Consider the following 26,044-nt stretch of genomic DNA (forward strand, 5'->3'; position numbering starts at 1 on the left):
AATCATTCCAGATCTGGTTCCTTATCTCAAAGACAGGATTATTGTGGGGCTTACAGTGTAGTGAAGATTCTTACCAGAACAAATTACTGTGTAAATGCAAAGAGATACAGATACGAGGAATTTCATTCATGAGATACGCACTCGAGAATATAATAGAGCCTGCTGTCAGACACTTCTGGCTTCTAAGAAAACTTGCATTGTCAGAAATCATGCGAAAAGCCAATTTTTCTTTTTATTAAGGAATGTTTAGGGACTTGAGAGTTTCTGGCTCATAGCCATCGAGATATTTTTTTACAACAGGAACTTCATTGGTAATGTAGTATCTCTAGCGTATGTAATTATACATTTGACAGAGCAAATTCCGCAGTGATTAAGTCTAGCTTTTACTCGAGTATCTTTTAATATCATTAACACAGTTTTTCTTACATGTTGTTCTCACTTTTTGTGCTCATTGTTATGACAAAAAAAAAAGCGCGCAGTGTTCTCTTCCCTTAACTCACGGGACACAGGGACACCCACGTTAATTGTAAGGTTGTGCAAAATATGTTCTCTAATATAGTCGTTTCCAGTTATGTCCAATTCAAATTGTGAAAACTTAGGTCATAGGAAAAATGACTGTGCCCTTTTTCTCTGAGAGTTTACACCCCTGCCTTGTTTGTGGTTAAAAATAAACACCAGATCCGTGTCAAATCAACCTTTGTTCTCTAACCAGCACTGTAAAGAAAGCATCCGACATGCATGTTTGCACGGTAAACAGGGAAAATAAGAATGTTTTACATGAATAAGTCTCAGCAACCATATGAATGTGTCCTCTTACTGTCATCACCATTTTGCAAACAAGGACACTGGCAAAGAGAGGTTACGTAATTTCCATAAGGTCACACAGCTCTTAAGTGTCAGGGCCGGGGACTTAAACCCCGGCAATCTCAGCCTAGGTCCTAACCATCTGATCTCTCAACTGATAAGTAGGAAGAATATTTGAACTGAGATTATTTGACTCCAAAGCTTATATCTGTAAATTTTATTGTTCGTTATAATCAAAATGAAACAAGTAATAAAAAAAAAAAGTTGATGCTACATGTCAATGTATAATTGAAATCAGTAGAAAAAAGTCATCACTTCATGGTGAAATCAGAGTTTACCATACAGCATATTATAAAAACTAATCAATTGAGGTTGAAATGCCCAGTTTTGAGCTTTTTCTCTTCTGATAATATCAGTGCCTCTTCTGACACTAAATGACCCTCTGTCTCACTGCTCCTGTAAATTCATCATTAACAAATTTTGACAGTATTTTTCCGTCTTTTATCCAACTGTCTTATTTTGAAATGCTGATCAGTCCTTCTGGGATTAGAGAGAGAGGAACAAACTAAAAAAAAAAATGGGCCTGCTGCTTCCCAGTCATTTATAAAAAAATGTCACATCAGTAAGTTTGAACACCTGCTGCTTGCTGGTACTATTCTAGGGATTGTAGGAGTACAGACAATAAACAGAAAGCTCTTTTGGCAGTGGGTGGGGGGTGCTTGGATCATTTCTTGCATAGTGATATTGGATGGTGATGTGGAGCAGAGATTTTTAAACAACTCCACTGAGAGTCTAGGGGGCCAAACAGGCTAAGCAGTGTGGTACAGCAGAGCCTCAGAAGAGTAGGGATCCCGACTCATGTTTCAAATTGACTTTCTAATCTTACCTCCTGTTTATTCTATAGGACACTGGAGTGACTAACAGGGATCTAATCAGCCGAAGAATCAAAGAATATAACAGTCTGATGAGGTGAGAATCCCACGACGCCTACAACTTAATTTGGATGTAAAATGCCCTACAGTTGTTAAGAAATGTTCATTTCTTTCAGCAGCAAAGCAGAACAGTTGCCAAAAACACCTCGCCAGAGTCTGAGCATTCGGCAGACTCTGCTTGGTGCTAAGTCAGAGCCAAAGACCCAAAGTCCGCACTCTCCCAAGGAAGAGTCAGAAAGGAAACTTCTCAGTAAAGGTACTAATGGTAGTGTTCCTGCATAAATTTAACAAATACGATGGTTTAAAGTTGGGATTTTAAAGGTATTTCATGGGGCGGCTGGATGGCTCGGTTGGTTAGGCATCTGACTCAATTGTGGCTCAGTTCATGATCCCAGGGTCCTGAGATGGAATCCCGCATCGGGCCCCATGCTGAGCGTGGAGCCTGCTTAAGATGGGCTCTCTCATTCTCTGTCTGCTCTTCCCTGCCACTTCTGTCTCTGTCTTTCTTTCTCTATAAAAAAATAAAAATAATAAATAAATAAATAAATAAAGGTATTTTATGTTCTTCTGTACCATTTCTGCTGACCTCAGCCCAGTGCGAGTTAGCTCAAAGGTGACCCTGGGCCCCATCTAGTCTAATGGGGTTTTCCCTTAAGGTGAGTCTTTGTCTTGTAATAAAGATGATATGAGGGAAGATATACATCTACATAAAAGGCACCACGGCTTTAATGCAGGGGATCCAGGCACTGTTACTTTGAGATAAAACCATCATGTTTCCTTATGCTAAAATCTCACTACTGAGATGTCACGCTGATCCTGTTGTCTTGACTGTTTTAAAGAAAACCATGGTACAGATTGTAAAAGGGTAGAAAAGCATAATTGATTCCGATTTAATTATATGGGAGGTTAAAAGGAATGCTATATTAGGAAGAGAATATAATACAATATTTTTGATAAATATAGGAACTGTCATTTATAGTACAGGACTCTGATGTATATAAATCTTGATAAAAGACTCTTAAAGTCATGATTTAAACATGCTTGTTTCCATTTTCTTTTTCTTTCTTTTTTTTTTTTTGCATAAAATCAAAAGATGATACCAGTCCCCCAAAAGACAAAGGCACATGGAGAAAAGGCATTCCAAGTATTATGAGAAAGACATTTGAAAAAAAGCCCACTGCTACTGGAACATTTGGTGTCAGATTGGATGACTGCCCACCAGCGCATACCAATCGGGTAGGAGACCCCAGCCGCCCGTACTTCCTACGGTCATTAGTTCAGGTGTAGGTCTCATAGGACCTGAGTACACAGCCCCTCAGATGACAGAGTATCTGTTAATCTGATGAGTATCTTCCTCTTCATAGCAGACCCAACTTCCCTAAGCATTGCTGGCGCATAAGGCCGTGTTGAGTAATTTCATCTATAATGCTCTTTTTCTAACATATTGACTCTAAGAAAGAGTAATGATTCGTCCATTAGGAATGTATCTGAAATGGTAAGAGTTCATTTTCAAATCCTGTGTGTTTCTGCTTCTAGCACCTTAAAAGAAGGATGAGAACAAGAACCTGATTAAGAAAGTATAACACATGTAAATGTGCGAGTGTGCACGCACGTGTCTGTGTGCGCATGTGCGTGTGTATGGCATCTGTGTGAGGATTCGTGTCATGAGTCGCTTGATGTTATTCTCTCCCCCCTTCTCCTTTGGATTTTACTCGCCTTTATTCACGGGTGCTGCTCCCACATTCTCTTCACTTCAGACTTGCCTCATTTCCTCTTTGATGTTCATCTCCCTGTCTTGACCTATTTGTTCTCCTCCCACTGTCCCAGATCTCTCTTGCTGCTTCTGCTCTATTCCCGGTTCTGTAATCAATGTCTCTGTTCTGCATTTTCTATCACATAGCAGAGATGTATGTATTTTGTCTCAGATGGAAAGGGCCTCTTAGCTACGATATGTATCTACTAACAAATAGAAACATTTGTGCTGTATTAAATAAAATACTTATTTCTTGTTTTGCAGTATATTCCATTAATAGTTGACATATGTTGCAAATTAGTTGAAGAAAGAGGTCTTGAGTATACAGGTATTTATAGAGTCCCTGGAAATAACGCAGCCATTTCAAGTATGCAAGAAGAACTCAACAAGGGGATGGCTGACATTGACATACAAGATGATGTAAGTGTGTTTATTTCTGTCTGAATACCTGATCTGTGGGTTTTTTCCCCCTTTGATGGTATTGACTACAAAAACGCCATGTTTCTATTTTACCCACCTAGAAATGGCGAGATTTGAATGTGATAAGCAGTTTATTAAAATCCTTCTTCAGAAAACTCCCTGAGCCTCTCTTCACAAATGGTGAGTGAACTCCCACAAAAGATACCAGTTGAAACAGTTTAAAATTACATTGTTGGAAAGCCAAAGAATATTGATATTTTGTCAAAGGAAGCAGGAAATTTTGTTCAGTTGTTACTTCTCTGTAAAGCGTAATTATGGCTATTTTTTGTCACTCAGATTTTTTTTCTTATGGATAAATATCAGCGAAAAATGAGAATTTATAATGTTATTTAGGTTCAGTAAAATATAAGTTATCCTGTTTATCCATATTTGCTTGCCAAGTTAAAAATATATTATTATTCACTGTCAAAAGTCTTCAGACACAATAAAGTACAATTAGTAGAAAAACGTTTTTTCAGTCAAGCCAAATATTTAACTTATATAAGACACTGTTCTTGATGTTGTGGTTGGGGGATAAAAGAGAGTGGAGACTATAAATACAGGACAGTACTCTCAGAGAACTCACATTTTAGGGAATTTTATTTGATGATAAGGCTTGGAGGGTCATTAAAAATGATAGCTGTTTTGGAGACTTACATTTCAAAGGCCATTTGGGGTCATCCCTACATTTAAGTTTTTGTATTGGGTTTTGAAGCCAAACCTTAAAAGAAATCTCGATCACAACTCACCTAAGCAATTTGAGATAAACTTGTTTTATTCTTCTTATTGTTGTTGTCAGATAAATATGCTGATTTTATTGAGGCCAATCGTAAAGAAGATCCTCTAGACCGTCTGAAAACGTTAAAAAGACTAGTAGGTATTATTTTATATTTTTGGAGGGCAACTGAAATTCAGCCTCTAAATCCATCATGAAAATAATATGTTTCAGATTCACGACTTGCCCGAACATCATTATGAAACTCTGAAGTTCCTTTCCGCTCATCTGAAAACAGTGGCAGAAAATTCAGAAAAAAATAAGGTGTGTAAAGTACATATTGAAGAAGCGTGCTTTCGGGGCTTTAGTTGAAAAGATACGCATCATTGCTTCACGTCAATTAAAATCATGGTTATTGAGAGGTCAACAAAACCTCTCAAATACACACTCTTGGCCAGGGAGCCCCTCTAAAGATCACTCTTCAAAGCAAAAGTTCCCAAAATATCAATTGTCACCATTTTGAAAAGACATTTCCTTTTCTATTTATCCAGCAAGAAAAATGGAAGTCAAAAATTTTACTTCCTTTTTCATCTGTGCATTTGCTGTACTTTTGTGCAATGCGACAATCAAGTAGTACGAAACAGCATAGAGGGAAGACTGACAGACACGTTCTTTTTTGTTTTGTTTTGTTCCGTTTTAAGCAGAGAGGACCTTCTTCTTTGTTGTTTGTTTAACAGAATCACATCGCCTTTGTCAAACACACCAAAATGTGTTATCCCTTCATATTATCTACTACTCCGTTCATGTTCAGTTTTTCCAGATTGGTTTCAAGAAATGTCTTTTCACCCCTGTTTGTTTAAATCAGTATCTAAAGGTTCACACAGTGTGTTCAGTTGGTATGTTATAATCTTAACTTTATATCATTTTATTCCATCCTTCATGGTTGTTGCCTAAACCAGTGATATCTTTAGAGGTTGCAAAACAATGATTTTCTGAATCTTGGGTATTACTTAAAAATATAAAAACAAAGTCATCTTGGCTTGTGGAGAAGAGAAAAAACAGAATACCACAAGCTCAGGAACACTGCTGTCACCTTTTCCCAAAAGGTCCTGCCTGCTGAAGGTCGAGCAAAATGCATTCATTCAGGTCAGTTTAGCATCTGTCATGTTCCAGAAGACAGTTGCTCACAGTTGTAGTAAGGCTGGGGTTTGAGAACAGGATCAAACCCTGTTACCTGTGGGACGTTTACAAGCCGTGTTATAATATTCCTTAGGTTCTCAATTTCCTCAACAGTGATAGGACATAAAAGGAAAAAGGAACAAAAGAGAATGAGAGAAAGAAAGAAAGAACCAGTATCAATTAATGGTACAGTTTCTAGAAGTTCATCCAGAAAATTCTCAGTATAATTGTAGCTGAAATATTTTCTAATTATTTCAGCATTTCCCAAAGTGCATTACATCATTCATCACTTTTGCTGGTTGTCAACAGTGCAGGGGACATAGCATCTGATGGTCTCATTAGTTTAGAAAGCACCGAATTAAGCAAAATGTAACAGTTATGTAATGTTACATAAACAATGTAATGTAATTTTTATGAACAAAAATTCTTTACTGTGGAATTTATTCTGGCTTTACTGTATTAACTAATACTGTGACTACACGTGTAGGACGTCTTTCCAGAAATACAGAATTTGCCTTAGGTAATTAATGACTAAATAAGTGATGAACTACTTATGTTACCAGCTTTAGGTAAGAGCCAGCTAAAACTATATACCCACATAGTAAATACGACTGTATACACATAGATAATAATGTGTGCAATGATTAGTCTACAAAAACTGAAACGAAATCATAGTAGACAAGAACCCAGTAAAAATTTTGCAGAAGACCTTGGAGATGGACTTGATTTTCTGAGCCACTTTTACCAGTGCAGATTTGGGAATAAGAATGCATCCTCCAGCAGGAGAATAAGAAACATGCCTGTGTGCTCAGTTCAAGTCAGCCCTTCCTGCAGTCAGATTTTCTTTCCACTAGGTCAACTTGCTCTGAAAATACTGACTTTGATCACAATTTCTCCTGATATCTCTGTCGTGAGCAGAGTGTAATGATGCATGTGTTATGGTAGATGACATATTTGATGCTGAACAGTTGCTTCGGAACAGGAGATCTGTGCATTTTCTGCTTTCCACCATACCGGAAATGTGTTTGTGTACACGTGTGGGCATGTGCGCGGCTCTCCCAAAATGGGATAGTAGTGTGCTTCCCTAAACCAGTTTGACTTTTTGAGTTCTGCAGTGATTTATTTTATTTATCTATTTATTTATTTACTTATTTACTTATTCATTCATTCATTCATTCATTCATTTACCCCCCTGGTAAGTTTTCAGGGTTGGTTAAAGCTATTTGACATTTTAATCAAATCCTGACTTCAAAATATTACACCAGACGCTATAGGATACAACAAAGGAAAACAAAAGATCTATACCTTTGATAATTGTGTAATTAAACAAGGAATACAAAATACCATGGAAATGAATGTCCAAACATAGAAGCATGTTATATTGAGGTGTTCAGGTTGACACAAGGATAAGCAAAGAGCTTTGGAAGTTTTTGTTGAAGTAAAAATTGGTCAAAAAAGAATATTTCTGGACGTTGGGTTTTTAAGTGTTAGCACTTTTGATGTACCATGGGGGCAAGTTTGAAAAAGGTAATATGTCTTTGAACATTTTTTTCTAGTTGTTTTTTGGGTTGTTGTTTTTTTTGTTGTTTTGTTTCTTTTAGTTTTTGAGGGGAAGAGGGTTGCCCTATTGTTCGTAAGGTTTTTTTCCCTTTGATTTTAATATTTTTGTCAGTTAATGCAGCTCTGGTAATACTAGTTTTGAAGCAGATCAATTGCTTGCAATCAAAGACTTCATGAAAAAAATGAATGCCAGTTAAGCACAGTACATTGTCATTAAAGCAGGAAAAAGACGTTAAGTGTAGATTAGCTTATAGAAAGCCTAACTAGGAAGCATTAGTTTTTTTATACACAATCAGTCTAACCGTTCTTCTTTGAGTTCTTTTTCATCAAAAGAACCTTTCAGAAATAAAATGCCAAACACACAATGGGAATTTAAGCCTACTTTCTTAAGAAAAATTCTGATATCTTTCAATAACATCCTTTGTTCCAGATGGAACCAAGAAACCTAGCGATAGTTTTTGGTCCAACTCTTGTGAGAACATCCGAAGACAACATGACCCACATGGTCACTCACATGCCAGACCAGTACAAGATCGTAGAAACACTCATCCAGCACGTAAGTTCAGGCTTCATCTTATCAAAAAAATAATTTTCATGTGAGCAGCTGGTGTTTGGTAGGGCAGAATTTGCTTGTAATTTTTGTTTTCTAGGAAAGCTCCTCCCCCCAGTATTATCCTCCAAAATATAGATATATTATGGGGGTCCCTTAGTTTCTCTTTTCACCTTTTTTTATTTTAAATTTTAGCATGACTGGTTTTTCACAGAAGAAGGTGTGGAAGAACCTCTTGTAAGTATCGTCCGTCAGCCTTCGTACTGACTTTTTTCATTCGGGACACAAGCTCCTGACCCAACAGCGTCAACTTCCTGCTTTGTATGCTATTGTCCGCTTTGCGCCCCGGAAGCAGGTCTATAGCTCCTCAGTTTCCGGTCAAGTGAAAATACAAGTATGATGCTTATTTCGTAGTTCATTAATGACATGTAAACGATGTAAAAAGTTAAGCACGTGTGCTCCACTCAGTAAATGTGTCTTTTACTAAATGTTGTTTGAATTTTAAAGAAATTATCTTTGAAGAGATGATGAAGAGATCTTTGTTTATTAACCATAGACAACAGTGCAGGAGGAAAACACAGTAGACTCCCAGCCAGTGCCCAACATAGATCATTTACTCACCAACATTGGAAGGACAGGAGTCTCCCCGGGAGATGTATCAGGTAACTCTTGCCTGGGCAGTACCGATCTGGTTAAGGTTAAGCTAAATCCTCGTAACATGAAAGAACAAAATCAATCATAAGTAACAATTCACTATGATTTTTTTTCTTTTCTTCTCCTTTCCCCCCCCCTTTCTACTAATAAAAAACTGAATCTTCCTTTTCTGATTGATCTCAATTATCTTCCAGTGACTCTAATGCCATTGGCAGTGCATGGGATTGTAATGCTTGTCAGAGTGGAAATCTGAGGGAAATGAGCATGCAAACCACTGTTTTGTTCTTTTTTTTTAATTCACAGTTTCCATGTAATAGTCATCACAAGGTAAAACAGATATATGCTGCTGAATATGTGGTTGCTGTGATGGCAGAAAGTGTGATCGAGACTGTACGAGTAGTTCTTATTCTTGAGCTAGACGTTCTGTTTAAAAGCAGCAAGTGAACAATGTCGAACTGCTAATGGGCGCCATTTTCATAAATACAGCATATTATTTGTCGCTGCAGATGTCACAGTAGAAGTCGAACTGATTTGACATTTTCTTCTGTTCTCTCTTGCCGCGCTCATGTGTGGTTAAGTAGCGGTTTTCATAGGCTCTTTTGCGGACGGTTTTCTCCCGCCGAACTGTTGCACTATATCTAGCATGTTATTTTACACGCTGTTCTCCCTTTGTCTCTAGTTCTTGTTTGAGTCCTAAAGGGTTTTTTCAGCACTTACTGACACAGGCATATCTATACTGATGTTGCACAGGCGAAGTGGGAGGAGTCTATCACACGGTAATGTCGCTAGTGGATTCTGTGGTGGCCCTGCTGGACAGCTGGAGCTGTAGGAAGAAGGAGGACTGCTGTCCACACTGTAGCTGCCTTGTCTGCAGAAACCCCCGATTCTTGTAAATGCAAACACGGTTGATCTGTGGTGTAAATTTTCTCGTAAAGATTATTGTAAACAGATCAATACTACTTTCTTAAAAGTTTTTCTGCTGTTTCTTGTTATTTCTGAAGCAGACCGAGAGGAGAAATAGCATGGTATGGTCTACCAGTTCTTAAAGTCATAAAGCATTTAGCCATGTGTTCAAAGGGGCGTGGCATGGGGCTCAGCTCATTAACCTTGAAAATCAATTTCCCTCAACTTGAAAGACAAAATTTCCCAATTGGTCTTCTCCCGACTAGTGCTAGCCCCTTCCTACCCTCTTTATACTTGTATAATCTGAGTTTTTGCCAGACAGTGAAAATTATGGTCTCCATTTTTCCATTTCCATAATAGCATTTGTGATAGGTAACTCTGAAACTGGTAGCAATTTAACCAAACTAGTCACAAGGATCCCTGACTGCACAGATGTGAAACTGGGGTCTGAAGCCCAAAGATCAGCATTATTGAAAAACCAAAGTGACCTGGAAGCAGGGTTTCCTAATGCATCCAGATGCATGCAAATATATGCTTACAAAATATTTGACAGTTTGACAGTCTGACAAAAATCAACGTAAACGCACCGAGTATGAGTGTCTCGATTTGTGGCTAGGACAGCCAACCATCTTGAAAGTTCTACATTGTGTATCAGTTTCACATACAGGATGTGGCACATAGTACAGTTCTTAAAAAGGTCTTCCAGCTTCTTTACTGCTAGATTTAATATTTAGAAATCTTGATAAACACTAGTGTTTCTGTTTTTGTTTAGTACAGGGCTCCTTTGCCATTCCTCTCATTGAGCTGATTCTGCCTACAATTCACAGCATCCTTTCATGGCGGTGGCTTTCTGTGGTGCAGCTTGCATCTTTGTGAGCTCTGACTATCCACTGTGTTCTCTTGTTCTGTTTGAGTTTTGCTTTCTCATTTCGTTCTGTGCCTGTCTTTTCCATAAGTTTTGCATTGTTTGTTGAAAGCAGCAAAGATTGACTGATACTGACCATGTTTTGTTTAACTTCTCACAGATTCAGCTACTAGTGACTCAACAAAATCTAAGGTAAATGGTTCCATACAATTCTGAGCTACCTGGCAGTGGGGGAGTTTCCTTCTGGCTGATTGTTAGGACTAGGCTACAAGCGCATCCCTCTCTGTGTCAGATGACACAGACCGACAGAGTCTTTGAGAGGGAAAAATGAGTTCGTAGACTGTGGTAGAACAAGGGATTGTGCGTCGGAATGTTGGGTTTCTCTCGGCATAGTTTAGCCTAATACAGAGGAGTAGACCCCTGTTTCTTAAATTCTTAAATCTGAACATTTTCTAACGTACACAAAAGCAGAGACGATGGTATAATGAGTCCCCATGCAATCATTATCCATTCTCAACAGTTAACATGTAGGTGGCCATCTGGTTCCATGTACATTGCACTCCCACTTCCCTCCCCCTAGACTACCTTGAAGCTAAGCCCAAGCATAACGTTTCACCTGTAAATATTTCAGTAGTAATACAGTTTTTGTTATCATTACACATTCTTATGAAAAAATATATTCTTGCTTGCCTTTCAGAAAAATCAGTATTTTTACATAATTTGTATTCTGTTGACACCACCAATTACAAATTTTGAGTAGCTCTGGGAAGTTCTTAGTCTTAGAAGGGTTTTTATTAATCCAGTTTATCCAAACTTTGATCTGCTGAGACAGTAGCAGCTAGAATTGTCAATAGATTTCTTACAACGTCGTTCTATTTGGAAGTGAGACATATATATCATGTTTAAATACCATAGTGAAGTTGTCTGTGATTAAATTATAATTCTTGCAGGAGATTTTACAAAGTGTTCCAGTCATATCATTCATTATCACTCACCCTGTATTTTTTACTGGGTTTTTGCCCCAACTTTTTATTTTGAAAAGCTTTAAACCTAGAGAAAAGTTAAAAGGATAATAGCACCCAAACCTTTTGCCTTAGATTGTTAATTTGGTCCATTTTGATATATATCATTTGGGGGGGGTGACTATTTGAGAATTACAGACATGAAAACACTTTACCCTAAATGCTTCAGTGTGCACATTCTGAGAACGGGGTGTTCTCCTCTATAATCACAGGGTAATTCTCATACCCAGGTAATTAACATGAGTATACAACATTATTATTTCTAATGGAGTCTTTACACAAATTTCTCCAATTGTCCCAAGTCCCAATAATGTAAATGTAGATTGTTTTTTATTTTCCTGTACAGGATGAAATTAAGGATCATCCCCTGCATTTTATTGTCTTTTTTTTTTTTTTTTTTAGGGATGCTTTTAATTTGGGACTGTTTCCTTTTTTTTTTTCCCCAAAGATAAGATTCCAGATTTAGATTTAGATTTGGATTGAGATTTGAGACCTGTTTGAAATTTCCTCCTTCCCTCTTATTAGATGTGTATTTCTTAACATGTCTTAGTTTCTCTTTTTAGCGGAAGCTGTTAAAATGTGGATAACCAACTAAGCAGTGTACTGGATAATCGGGGAATCCTTTCTTACTTGTAGAAACAAAGTTCTGTTAATCTGCAGTTTCATTCTGGTGAATCCTTTTTAGTACAGCAGCCTAAGTTTTTACTTTTTCAAGACTTCAGTATAGTAGTTTTAGTTTGTCTGGGATGTTTACGACCATAGAGAAGTCAACTCTCTGCTTCTCTTACTCAGCGTACTCCCTGCCTTCCTGCTCGTCTTACATGGTCTCTGGTTAACCAGCAAGTGTTACTGACTCCCCCTACCATTCACTTAGCCAGTAGGCCTCCCGAGCAAACTGATGAAATAGTCGTCATCAAGGGCCTATAACGCGCAGCTACCGAAGCCAGTAGCCTGCACTACAACTTTATCAGGGATAGTGCTTCCATGGTAAGGATTTAAGATCCTCAGTTGACCTTACGTTCTTTGAATTTTCTGATTTTGTTGTTACCTTGAGATAAATGAGACATTACCAGCCTGATTTGCCCAAGGCAAGTCTGAAGATCGAGTCTGGCTGAACTGATGGAAGACCAGAGAGTTCCCTTAGTGAGTTTACCCCATACAGTGTGTGTCATACGGTGTCTGTAATTAGGAAGGGGAAGTCAGTCATAGAGTTGTAGTAACCTGTGTCAGGACATTGTACTCAGCTGTGCCAGGATATTAACTATTCAACCTGTGTTCCAGATTAAGGAAGCTGAAGAATGTGGGGCCCGCAGGAGCAGGGGAAGTCAAGAGATGCAGGGAAGTGAACGAGAATAGGAGCGCTAGACAGCTCTAAGCACAAAACACGTCTCTGAAAGGTGGATGTGTATGGGGCGTGACACAGCCGTAAATACCACCAGTTGTGAAGAAACCGCCCTAGTTGAATAGAAGGAACAATCTACCTCATGAGCAGGTTCCAGGGAGGTATAAAAAAAACTACGTTCTGTCCGTGCTTCCGGAGCTTTAATAGAGTTAATGCAGTAAGAAACGTTTGGGGGGAACTTTTTCAGAAAGGAACTCAGCGGTGTGCCTGTGTTCACAGTCTCATTTCTCTGATTTCTCGCAGGGTTCTTGGGGATCTGGCAAAGATCAGTATAGCAGGGAGCTGCTGGTGTCCTCCATCTTCGCAGCCGCCAGTCGCAAGAGGAAAAAGCCCAAAGAAAAGGCCCAACCCAGCAGCTCAGAAGACGAACTGGACAATGTATTTTTTAAGAAAGATAACACAGAACAGAGTCACAATGACATTAAAGAAGAATCCAAAAAAGAGAGTGAGACATTGTGCAGAAAACAAAGGATCGCCATTTCCAAAGAAAACACGGCTAAGAAGGACCCCGGGGCCCCAAAAGACGAAAAGACGCCGCCCCGAAAGCAGAGCGCCGCGTCGGAGGAGCCCTCCCCGCCGCACAGCGCCAAACCCCCGAAGTCGCCGGCGCCGAGCTGCCGCTTCCCGGGGCCGAGAGAGAGCCCCCGGCCGCCCGGCGCCCCCAGGTCCTGCCACTTGGAAGAGCCGGGCTCGGACTCCGGCTCGCAGGCGTCCCCGGCCGGGCTCTCCGCGGGGAAGTGCGGCAGCCCGGGCGCGAGGCACCGCGGCTTTCTGGCCGCCCCGGGCGCCCTCGCGTCGGACTGCCCCGGCGCGCACCCCGCCGGCCTGGACGGCAGCCGGCTCAGCCCCGACGTGCGCGCGGTGGCCGAAAGCCGGGGCGACGAGGCGGACGACGAGCGCAGCGAGCGCGTGAGCGAGGGCCGCCCGGTGGAGACGGACAGCGAGACGGACTTCCCCGTGTTCCCGGGCGCGCTGGCGTCCGAGCGGCTGCTGCGGGGTGCGCTGCAGGACGCCGGCAAGGCGGGCCGCCGCAACTCGGAGGGCAGCGAGCTCAGCGGCACCGAGGGGAGCCTGACGCCCAGCCTGGACAGCCGGAGGCCGCTCTTCAGCTCCCACAAGCTCATCGAGTGCGACACCCTGTCCAGGAGGAAGTCGGCCCGCTTCAAGTCCGACAGCGGCGGCCTGGGGGACGCCAGGGGCGACCGGGACAGCCCGGCCATCAGCAGAGTGTTCGACGTCATGAAGAAAGGCAAGTCCACGGGGAGCCTGCTGCCGCCCACCAGGAGCGAGTCGGAGAAGCAGGAGCCCACCTGGAAGACGAAAATCGCGGACCGGTTAAAACTCAGGCCCCGGGCGCCGGCCGACGACATGTTCGGCGTAGGAAGCCAGAAAGCCGGCGCCGAGGCCGCCAAGCGCAAGAACATCAAGCGGCGGCACACGCTCGGGGGCCACCGCGACGCGGCCGAGCTCAGCGTGCTCAGCTTCTGGAAGGCGCACGAGCAGGCGGCGGACAGGGACGCCGAGCTCTCCGCCGTCCACCGGCTGAAGCCCAAGTGCTCCGCCCAGGACCTGTCCATCTCCGACTGGCTGGCCCGGGAGCGCCTGCGCACCAGCGCCTCCGACCTCAGCGGGGCGGACGCGGGGGACCCGGCGCCCGACGGCGGTGCCCGCGTGGTCGACGGGGCCGCGCCCGACGCGCCTCCGAGTTCGCAGCCCGCCGCGGGCGCTTCTCCGGGTCCCTCGGCTCCGGCCCCCAGGCCCCTTCTTTCCAGGCCGCCACGGTCACCCGACCAGATCAACGGAGAAAGCGTCCAGAACATGAGCCAAAATGCTAGTTCGGCAGCATTATAATGCCCAGCCTCAGAAACTGGCCGAAACCCCAGGCAGTGGAGCACAGTCTCGTCCCTGTCTTTGATCTGGGGCATGTCCACTATAGCAACTGAAAAGCTACTGTTACACGTTCCAGTAACTCTGTAAATATTTTCTTGTACCAGAATTGTTATTATGCAGCCTTCATTTGGGCTGGTTTCAGCATTTTGCACTGTGGAATAACTTTACAGTGCATTACTACAGCCAGAAGAACATATGTGTGTGTGTGTGTGTGTGTGTGTGTGTGTGTGTGTGTGTGTGTGTGTGTGTGTGTACATGCATATATATATTTTACAAATGTTGGACAGTTGTATACAAATGAGCAAGGTATTTGTTGCAACTTACTACACAGTGTATACCCGAGATTACTGAAGCAAACAGCTGGCATTTGTGTGCAGCAAATTTGTTCTTTTGGTTTCATCACTAACAAAAGTGCCTCATCATAAAAATCCATTTGGTTATTAGGGTGCCATATTGTTAAAATTAGATAACTTACGTTGAATAAATAAATGCATTTTATTGGTAACAAATTTCATGACATTTACCAGTTTTAACACAGGTGGATACAGAACTAGCATTCTCTCGTCATTCCAGGTGGATCTCTGAGTTTTATATTCAAACTTTTAATACAGTTTTTGAGTTTTGTGTGACTTGAATTTTTAATCTTTCTGTAAAATACGTAACTTAAATGAACATATTATATGTGTATCTTTTCTTCAGATACCAGATTTGATATAAATGTTGTAACATAGATGTGTAGATAGTGACCTGGATGGAACTGGCTTCTTTATCGAGAAGAATATAATTCTGCATGAGGACTTTAATGAATCCAAACCTGTGTCATGCCTGTGTGCATACCCAATTAAACACTGGAAATAAAAATTGTTTTGGTGAACTTGGCATGTCTTGAAACTCACTATGGTGTATTTTTAAATGTTACCCATTTATAACTGCCTTAATTGGTCCTGATTTTAAAAATATATATATTACCTACTCCAGGGGCACCTGGGTGGCTCAGTGTGTCAAGCATCAGACTCTTGATCTTGGCTCTAGTCTTGACCTCTTGGTTGTGAGTTTGAGCCCGGAGCTGGGCTCCAGGATGGGCGTGGAACCTACTTAAAAAAAAAAAAAAAATTACCTACTCTCTTTCTTTAGTCTACTTCTTTTTTTTTTTTTTTTTTTTTTTTTTGCTGTGGCTGGGTAGGGATCTCTTACAAATGTTTACACTGGCCTAACCTCACTTCTGTACACAAATAATATTTAACTTTTCTAGCTAAAGTAATATGTGTTGTTTACTTTTTGTCGGTGATAATGAGTGAAAAGAACATGCATTTGGGAATCAGACCAACTCTACACTTCCCAGATACGTAAACCTGGACAAATTATTTAACTTCTCTGAATTTATTCCTTCATATAAAAATGATAATAGTATCTATTGTAAGGGTTATTGGATTTAAATGAGATACAGTGTCTGCCACACTTGACTTGCAAAATATGTCAAACCTATTCTAAAAAACTAACGGGTACTTAAAAATCTCAGAAGGGTAAGACTGGAAGGGCCTTAAAAATCATCAAATCTAGTGGTTTTCAACCCTGCCAGACCCAATATTCTCATTCTGTAAAGAATAGTTTTTAATTTCTCCTTTACTATTCTGAAGTGAAATTCACATGTAATCTACCTGTATAACAAATCTACATATATAGTTTTACTTTTATTCAATATAGTATGGGATGTCCCTGATTTTCTTATTATTATAGAAAAGAAAAGGAAAGTGATTTATACTAAAGGAATAAACATTTCAGTATGTGAAGCAGTCAGATTTTTGCACCAATATACAGTCACTAACAGTGTAGTAACTTCATGTCTCATGAATAATTTTGCTATCGATGATGCGATTTTCTTAAATGATGGTAAAGTTCTGAACAAAATAAAAATACACTCTTTCCAAGTTTGCATAATAGGTGCATTACTGGAAAAAATACGTATTTTTAAGATCATCAAAAATACTTTTTATATGTAAAAAAGAAGTTAGGCTCAAGGCTCAAATAATTATATTTTATTCATTTCTGCTCTTATATTTATTAGCTTCAATTTTCTTTGGAACCTCAGACATATCCTAGCTCATTGATTTCCAGGTTTTTGTTTGTTTTTTGATATTTGCTTTTTAAAAGACTATTTGTTTTATTTTCATTTATTTCAGAACATTTTCTAACTTCTGTTGTGATTTTTTTTTAACCTGTGTGTTATTTATATGTATATTGCTTAATGTCTAAACATTTGGAAGCTTTCTACTTTATCTTTAAAAAAATTATTTCTAGTATAATTCACATGATTATTAAACATACTCTGGTAGTTTTAAGCTGTTTGAAACTAATGGAGACATCCATTATGTAAACCAGCATATGGCCAATTTTTATTCAATGTTCCATGCCCATATACTTGATGTTCCATGTCATATACTTGAAAAGAATATGTACTCTGAGACTGGCTGCTTTATCATGTTGACTGGGTCAGGTTTCTTAATCGTGTTTTTTAGATCTTTTATATCCTTATGGATTTTTTACTCGGCTCTCAGCATTTCCTGAGAGGTGATAAAGCCTTATGTTACAATTACAGAGTTATATGTCCCTTATTCGTCAATTTTTCCCTTATACATTTTGGAGCTAGTTTACTAGGTGGACATAAATTTAGAATTATTTTATCTTCATGGTGAATTGACCCTTTTCTCATTATGCAATGCCCTTCATTATCTCTACCGAAACTGCTTGTGTTAAAGTTTAATTTTATATGAAATTGTTGTGACTGTACCAGTTACTTTTGGTTAGTGTTTGCCCAGTAAATCTCTCTCATCCTTTTGCTTTCAACCCTTTTGTGTTTATATTCAGTTTTTCTCTCTTACAGCAGCATATAGTTTTTTTTTAAGTGTAGTCTGATGATCTTTGTCTTTTAACTGAAATATGTAATCCAGTTACTTTTAATGAAATTCCTGATGTGTTTCGATTCGTAGCTGCGTCTTACTGTTTGTTTTCTACTTGTCTCACGAGTTTTATGTGCCCTTTTATCTTGTTTCTTGCCTCTTTTGAATTAATCAAATATTTTTATTATACCCTTTTCCTCTTCTATTAGCAGGTTACTTATTTATTCTTTTACTATTCTTTTAGAGACGTTTTTCACCTAATAGAACCTAATTTAAATTAAACATTTACTGCTTTCCACATACCGCTTATTATAGATATCCCCATACCTTGTAAGACATTATTACTTCATACGCTTGAATATTCATCTGCGTTTACCAACAATGACCATTTTTTTCCCCAACAATAACCATTTTTACCGCTCTTCATTCTTTGCTGTATTTCCATGTTTTTATCTGCCGTCTTTCTCGTCCTTCCTGAAGAGCTCTAATTATTATCCGGATCTGCTAGTGTTGTTTCTCTGCTTAAGTGTGTTTGGAAATGTCTTTATTTTGCATCCTTTTTCCAAAGGATGTGCTTACTGCCTAGAGAGTGCTGGAATTTTCTTTCAGCGCTTTAAAGATGTTCTGTTTTTGTCTGGTTTCTATCGTTACCGATTGTTACTGTTGAGAAGGGAGCTGTAAGTCTTCCTGGTGCTTCAAAGGTAATTGTCTGGGTCGCCCTGCATTTGCAGGTGGGCGGAGCTGATAAGGCAGGCTTGTAGTCTCCGTGAGACTGGGTAAATCTGGCTCTGTCCCTCTCCTAAGGTGTCACTTTTCAGGTATCTCAGTGTTCAGGGGTTTGCTGTGGCCCCTCCTCCTGGGCATATCCTGACCCCCACTGTGTCGCTTGTCACCTCGGCCTCTGAGACTGTACCAGATACACCAATCTGTTTCCTAACTGGCCTTCCGCCCTGAATGGTTGAAGTACTGGCAGATGCTTTAAAAGTAAAACCACCAAGTATGGGGTTCTCCCCTCTAGGATTCACTTTGCTCGGGGATTTTGTTTCCCCAAGTCTTAGCCCAGACTCAGCATCCCACACCCCTGGGCATCTTTTTACTTAATTACTTTGCCACTCCCAGCCCAGCCCAGGGAAATGGAGGAAAGCCAGCTTCTGAGTAGCCCCAAGCCTGTCCCCCCAAGCCTGGCTTTCATTTTCGCTCCATGCCTTAACTGCCTGGCAGCTCTCCAGTTCGTTTGCTTATGGACTGGCAGAATGGCTGGTGGTTATTTTCTCCAGCTTTTCTCATGGTTCTCAATACGGGTCTCCGTCAGCTATGAGCTATTCCACTGTGGTTGGAAACAGATGTTTCCGGAACTCAAATCATTATACGTCGGTTCTTCATCTACACAGTGTCAGAATGATAAAACCCGTGTGAGATACGAGCTACCCCTTTATCGTGTGGGAATTCGACCCTTGTCTTACTGGATGAAGCTTTGTTTCTTCTAACAATAGAGGAGGATGTAGTGATACGCTGAAAGTATTTTCTGAAAACTCTTAGAAACAGTGGATTCTCTAAGAGCACCCAGATCACCAGGTAGCCCCGCTCAGGTCATCTGATTTTCAGCAGTGCGTGAAATATACATAACCGTAATTATGACACAGTGTTGTGTTTTTAATTTACCTAAAGCAGCATAGTATCTAGCTTGCTTTTTTTCACTTCATGTGTTTTTGAGATCTGTCTTTATTGGACCATGTAGCTCTATTCTGTTTTCCCTTTTTCCTTGCAGTGGGCATGGTGTTTGCTTTCTTAGTACTCGCCTCTTTGCGTCTTTTTTTTTTTTTTAAAGATTTTATTTATTTATTTGACAGATCACAAGTAGGCAGAGATGCAGGCAGAGAGAGCGCGAGAGGAGGAAGCAGGCTCTGTGCTGAGCGGAGAGCCGGATGCGGGACTTGATCCCAGGACCCTGGGATCATGACCTGAGCCAAAGGCAGAGGCTTTAACCCACTGAGCCACCCAGGCGCCCCGAGTCTTGAAGGCGCTGATGGCTACTATGCCCCATTCCAACTTGACTGTCCCATTAACCTCCAAGTTGACCCCGTCAGCAGCATATGAGTTCTCTCATTTTTTCACATCCTCGTGGATGCTAGATATTTGGGGGGTTTTAAATGTGTTGTTTTGGAAATGGACACGTGTGAGGTGATGTCTGACTGTTGTGCCTTTTCTACATTACTCGTCAAGAAGGTGTTTCTGTCGTTGGCTTTTTCTCAGAGATCTTTATATAATCTGGATATGAATTCTCTACCTGTTGGGTAGATTTCAAGTATCTTCTTTCAGTGTGAAGTTTTTTAAACCTTAAGGTGTTGGACAGTGTATTTTAAATTTGTTTTATTTAATCAGAGTTACTAGCTTTTATCTGCACACGTTGAACCCCACCGAAGAAATCCTTTCCCACCCACTGGCATCAGCTGTAAATTTGTAATTTGAATTGTAAATTGTAAATCAGCTTTAAATTTGTAATTTGTTCATTATCTCTATTCATTTTGGCCAAAGTGATAGACTCGAAGAAACCCATTAAAGTTTCCCTTAGGCTGCGTTGACATTTTTACATTTTAACATCCCAAATTTTTCCTTCTCATGAATTCTTAGGAGAAATATCCAATTATTTTCTTCCCATTTACCATGACGACCTGTTCTGAAAACCCAAATAGAGCCCATCAGGACCCCTTGGCTGTGGAATCAGGAGGGACGGACGCCAGGACTTTGATTTCCAGATGCTCGTGGTGCCTGGTGGTTGATTATTATTGGTTAACACCACTTCCCATTCCTACCCCGGGAAAACATCATTTGAACAGAGAAGGATTCATCCCCCATCAAAAAAGAAATGAGCAAGGCCATTCCCTGTGCATGTAGCTCTCTCACCGGGGGCAACAGAACAAAAACTCAAGCCAGGTGGCTTCGCAGACTCAAACACAAAAACAAAAATGTGACTGTTCTTTTCCTTTTTCTTTTTTTTTTTTTTTTTAAAGATTTTATTTATTCACTTGACAAACAAAGATCACAAGTAGGCAGAGAGGCAGGCAGAGAGAGAGGGAGGAAGCAGGCTCCCTGCCGAGCAGAGAGCCCGACGCGGGGCTCGATCCCAGGACCCCGAGACCATGACCCGAGCCGAAGGCAGAGGCCCAACCCACTGAGCCACCCAGGCGCCCCTCCTTTTTCTTTTTTTAATGAAATGCTCTATTACAGTTCTAGGATAGATTACATTTTTAATACTGGGGAACAGTAATCTTCCCATTCCTTCTGCCCACCTGAGCAGACCATCATGAAAACAGAACTTAAATCCTGACCTTGTCGCTTTAGCCCTCAAACTTCCTTGGGCTCCTTACCCCGCTGTGGAGGATCTGCAGACCGAAGGAGGGTGCCGCAGGCCAGCCCTGCTGCGCGGTCCCCCTGCTGGCCTGCTGCGGGGTCCCCCTGAGCTCGCCTCCTATGCAAGCTTGCCTCCCATTTCAAAAGTGTGCCCTCCAGCCGTGGCTCCTGATTGCTTTCTCAGCTCTCCCCTTACCTAATTACTTTCATCTCATGTGGTCTTAACAGACTGATTGCTTGCCTGTGGCCATGACAAGAATGGCCAAGGTGAACAAAAAGATCTGTCACATAAAAATTCCGATTTTTTTGAAAACTGGAAGGCCCCACTAGTCCCACTTTCCAGCACACTAGGGATAGGGTCGTAGCCATCTGTAGACAGAGCTGGTGCTCTCTGGCCCACCCAGGCCCCACTGCCTCCCCACCCCCCCGCCCCTGCCTGGGCCCACAGCTGGTAATAGAGTCTGCTTGAAGCCTGAGTTAGCCTCCTGACTCCAGGGGCAATTACATGTCCTGAATAAAGAAGGTACAACCCCTTGGCCTCTCTTCAGCCCCAATCCCAGAGTCTAATCAGGGATAAGAAAACAATCAGGGATAAGAAAGAATAGAAAAGGGGCGCCTGGGTGGCTCAGTCAGTTAAAGGGTCTGACTTCATCTCAGGTCATGATCTCAGGTCCTGGGATCCAGGCATCGGGCTCTGCACCCAGCAGGGAGTCTGCTTGTCCCTCTCCCCCTGATCGTTTTCTCTCTCAAATAAATAAATAACTAAATAAAATCTTTTTAAAAAGAAAGAAAGGAAGGAGGGAAGGAGGTAGGGAGGGAGAAAGAAAGAAAAAGAAAGGAAGGAAGAAAGAAAGGAAGGAAAAGAAAAGAAAAAAGAAAAGAATGGACCACTGAAAAGGGAGCTCATTTGGTGAACGTTTCTCCAGTGCCAATTTGCCTATCTCCACCACTCCGGGTATGATGCCACGAGCTCACATGAAGTGAGCGGAGACCGGGGGTCAGGCCACCACTTCTCTACATGTTTTCCACGCACTGACACACTGATTCCCACAGTCGCCCGGGAAGCAGATTGTGGCACCGTCTTGCTTATTTCCCAGCATCCGTCTGCAGACCGCACTTCCCAGCCCGCTTCCAAGCTGGGGGCGGCTCTCGCCCCCAGTCCAGAAGACGCGTTTTGTGCAACCTCCGGCAAGTGTCTTTAAAAGGACGGGCAGGTGCTGCTACACGCCCCTCTTTCCACTGTCGGGAATCTTCTTTGACTCAGCCTCTCTTTCCTCTTCGGTGCTTCTGGGCTTCTGGAAGCCTCCACTAACGTTGCTGTCACTCTCGCTGACTTCAGAGCCACGCTGGCTACCATGAGATCACCCCCAGCGTCTCTGTTCTAAGCCTTCTCTCCTTGCTCCCCCCCGCATCCCTGGAATAACGGCCACCTCCCCTCGGGTACCATTTTCCCCCTCTCCTCCCACTGGGAAAGAAAGGAGGCAAGGTCTTGGGGAAAGTAAGCTGATCTGGTCTCTTACTCAAGGCAACGTCTGTCTGGTCTTCAATTCTGTGGCAGGAACATCGCCTGGCAGAGAGCCATTTCTAGTCCCATGCCTCCATGGCTGTCACTGAGCGGTGGAGTGGGGGGTGGGCAGCCTGTGCTCCCGGGGGGCCTGCGGCTGCCTTCACAGGCACGTAAACTTGCTTCTCAGCCAGGCCGCAGGCCGCGCAGGTCTCTCTCTGAGGGTCTGTGCTCTTCCTCTCAGAACAAGCTAGCTGTCACCACCACAGGGCTTACCGAGTGGGGCGTCACGAAAGGTAGGACAGTTCTGGCAGTGACTGGGAGGGGGCAGCTAGACCTCAGGGATGGTGGGTGACATGGTTACCCCCGGAAGAGCAGTTCTTTGAGGCAGCTGGGAAAGTGTCCAGGCATTTGCGGGGAGGTCTGTCCTCCTCTAGGCTTCGGTGTGACTGAACTTAAGAAAGTAATTGAGTTGTTTCAAAACTTTAGTCTATAGTTTAAAAAAATGTGTGTGTGTGTGTGTGTGTGTGTGTGTGTGTGTGTGTGTGTCTAAAATACTGTCAAATTTTCTCAGTGCCAGGATCTTGCCAGAAGCATCTGGTATTGCTATGGCAACAGAATGAGGGCAATGTGTTTGGGGCATGGTGCTACTGGGATCCAGAGATTTTTCTCTTCTGAATCTCATCCACCGGCAGGCAGGATAGTTCAATCTTGCAGAAGGACGAGGTGGAATGAAGAGGTGGGAGAAGTGAGAGAATGGAGGGTAGGAGATGGGAGATTCTGGGCGGCGTGGAAACACAGGCTCCACACATCTGATTGGGCACCGACAGAGTCCTTCTTCCTATCCATCTCTGCGGTCTGTCCCCTTAGTTGTCCTGAGCCCTCACAATGCTGAGCCTCCAACTCCACCCCGCCGCCTTTCACCCATCCCTACCCCACTTCTAAAGTGCTTTTCTTTTTTTTAAACATCTTTTTTTTTTTTTTTAAGATTTTTATTTATTTATTTGACAGACAGAGATTACAAGCAGGCAGAGAGAGGAGGAAGCAGGCTCCCCGAGGAGCAGAGAGCCCGATGCGGCGCTCGATCCCAGGACCCTGAGACCCTGGGACCACGACCTGAGCCAAAGACGGAGGCTTCAACCCACTGAGCCACCCAGGCACCCCTAAAGTGCTTTTCAAGACGCAGTTGTGTCACTTTCTTGTTTAAAATCCACGAACACAGGCGCCTGAGTGGCTCACTAGGTTAAGCCTCTGCCTTTGGCTCAGGTCATGTTCCGAGAGTCCTGGGATCGAGCCCCACACTGGGCTCCCAGCTCAGCAGGGAACCTGCTTCTCCCTGTACCCTTCCCCCCTGCTCGTGCTCTCTCGTTCTCTCAAATAAATAAATACAATCTTAAAAAAAAAAAAAAAACTGCTTAAAAAAAACCCAAAAACCACCAACTGGCACTGGGCCTCAAAAGCCGCCAGGAATGGAGACTGCGCAGGACACTCAGCCCTGGCCACGGCCACCCACTCTTCTGCGGGGGCTCCGATGGCCCCGGGCTTCTCCAGGCATACCCGCTTTGGTCCTCTCTGCCCTCCTCCCACCCCTCCTCGCTGCAGCCGCTCCCCGCCGACTACGAGGCTAACTGCACTGCTCAGGGCTGTGTTCAGCCCCTGCGGTGCGGCCAAGGGAACAGTCTCAGGTCACCTGCCGCTCACCTCCCCGCCACGCACGACTCCGAAGAGGTCACACAGCGCCCGGCCTGATAAGGGAGGCCGGAGGCGCCGGCAGAGGAGCGCAGCGCCACCTGGTGGACCTTCCAGGTAGCGCGGCCGCCCGGCCCCTCCGCGCTCTGGCCTCTGGGGAGCGTTTCCAGCGCGCCTGGGCCCGGCCTCCCCCAGGCCCGTGAGGTTTTCAGGCCCCACGTTCAACGTCGCCTGGCTGCTCCCGTGCTGAGCGGGACAGGACCCGCACCTGAGACGTCTGAGGCCTTGACGCGGCCTGCCCGCTCCCTTCAAACCCTACGAAACAGGGGAACTCATATTAAAACACAGAAAAGAGGGCAAAAGTTTGAAAAGGCTCCATTGCGGGGGCAAAACCAGAGGAGCAAGGGTGTGAGGGCGAGAGGAAGGAGACCAGGTGTACGAGGCGGGGCGGGGAGCGGGGGCAGGCTGCTCAGGTGGGGTTTCCCTGAGAGACAGCATTTGGGTACAAAATGGGACGCAGTCTACTCACTCCCTAGCATCATCAGTGCTCGGAGCAACCGTGTGACCAGACCCTGTCCTCACGGGCTTCTCAGTTGTGAGACAGACGTTAAAGACCCAGCTAAGGTGCGTACTGGGGCAAAAGAGGGCTTGTCAACCTGGTTCTTAACCTTGACCCTGCCGACACTGGGCGGGGCCGCTCCTTGCTGCGGGGGTTTGCGCAGTGCGCTCTCTGGGCCTCCTCTCGCCGGATGCACGCCGCGCTCCGCCCAGCTGGGAGGACCCAAATGTCTCCAGACATCTCTAGGTGTCTCCCTGGGGGCAAAGTCGCCTCGAGTTGAGGACCCTTGACACAGGCGTATTGGTCGCCAGGAGATGGAGCTCCAGGCCGGGAGACGGAGAGAACAGGAGACAAGAACACCTCAGTCTCAGAGGGGTCCTGGCTTTCACATCGGGCTGACACCGGAGGGCCTGGACGGGCCACGTGCTGACAGCAGCACTTTGAAATGATGTCAGGGCGGACCTCATCTTTTGGTAGCACGTGAGCCCTGTTACAGATAGAAATTTCCACACCTCCGCCACCATTCTCACTATGAGAGTTACCAAGCCCGGAGTGCCTGTCTTTGCTTTCACCCATGGGGCAAAAAGCGTCCTTTTGGGGGGGGGGGGAAGGAGGCCAAGCTGGAGGTGTTGTCAGGGGCCGTTCAGCAGAGCCCTAGAGGCCCTCCTAAAGAGTTTGGATTTTATCGAAATGTCCCTGGAATGATCTGTCAGCGCGAACAGGTGGAAATGTAACAGGGATGCATTTTGTGTACATGTGGGGCCTCCCCCTCGTGACCTCATCTGACTTCATTCTCTCCCACCCTCGCACTGGGGTTTCAGGCTTCAACATCTGAACCGTGAGGGGGGCACCCACTTTCAGTCCACGGGTCCTGCCCTCCAAGGCATGGGAGCCCGCTCCTGCATGCTGGGCTCTTCCTTCCCCCCGCTGCCCTCCTCCTCTCCTCCTACACTACTAGGAAGGGAGCAGAAATTTTCTTGTTCCTTAGTATTCCCCCAAAAGAGGAGTAATGAGAGGTCGTGAGTTGTTCAGAGAGATTTTGCGATGAGGACAAATGCCACCTACCTCACGCTTCCCTCTAGGGCCAAGGCGGTGGATTGTGCATTTCTAAAACTGCTCAAAACAGATGTGGGTGCAAAACAGGACTCTCGTTCAGTCCCTTAGAGGAAGTTCCAGACATGACCACCAGGTGGCAGCAGGTGAACAGTTTTTTCCCAAGACCCTGCAGACTCAGGCATGACTAAATCCTTGCTCTGGGTGACCTGAATGGTGGGAACAGCATGAGCCTCCCACTTCCTCTGTACCAGCCTGTGTCTCCACAGAGGAGCATGGTCCCGCGCTGGACCCGTCTGTGTG

The 26,044-nt window shown here is 43.6% G+C and overlaps 1 protein-coding gene across 1 annotated transcript in view; it reads left to right on the forward strand.

Moving 5' to 3' along the window:
• The window catches only part of LOC111155555 (Rho GTPase activating protein 21), a 134,797-nt gene extending 119,899 nt beyond the window's left edge, over positions 1-14,898 (forward strand). The window contains 13 exon segments of the mRNA XM_022515771.1: positions 1,709-1,773; positions 1,856-1,992; positions 2,830-2,972; positions 3,754-3,909; positions 4,011-4,089; positions 4,748-4,821; positions 4,898-4,987; positions 7,833-7,958; positions 8,148-8,189; positions 8,509-8,614; positions 10,535-10,566; positions 13,042-14,643; positions 14,645-14,898. Of these exon segments, the coding sequence (XP_022371479.1) occupies positions 1,709-1,773; positions 1,856-1,992; positions 2,830-2,972; positions 3,754-3,909; positions 4,011-4,089; positions 4,748-4,821; positions 4,898-4,987; positions 7,833-7,958; positions 8,148-8,189; positions 8,509-8,614; positions 10,535-10,566; positions 13,042-14,643; positions 14,645-14,713 (2,721 nt within the window). The 3' untranslated portion in view covers positions 14,714-14,898.
• The last annotated feature ends 11,146 nt before the right edge of the window (positions 14,899-26,044 follow it).

The sequence above is a fragment of the Enhydra lutris genome, unplaced genomic scaffold, assembly GCF_002288905.1.
Source record: "Enhydra lutris kenyoni isolate GAN:26980312 unplaced genomic scaffold, ASM228890v2 scaffoldscaffold42, whole genome shotgun sequence".
Classification (NCBI taxonomy): domain Eukaryota; kingdom Metazoa; phylum Chordata; class Mammalia; order Carnivora; family Mustelidae; genus Enhydra; species Enhydra lutris.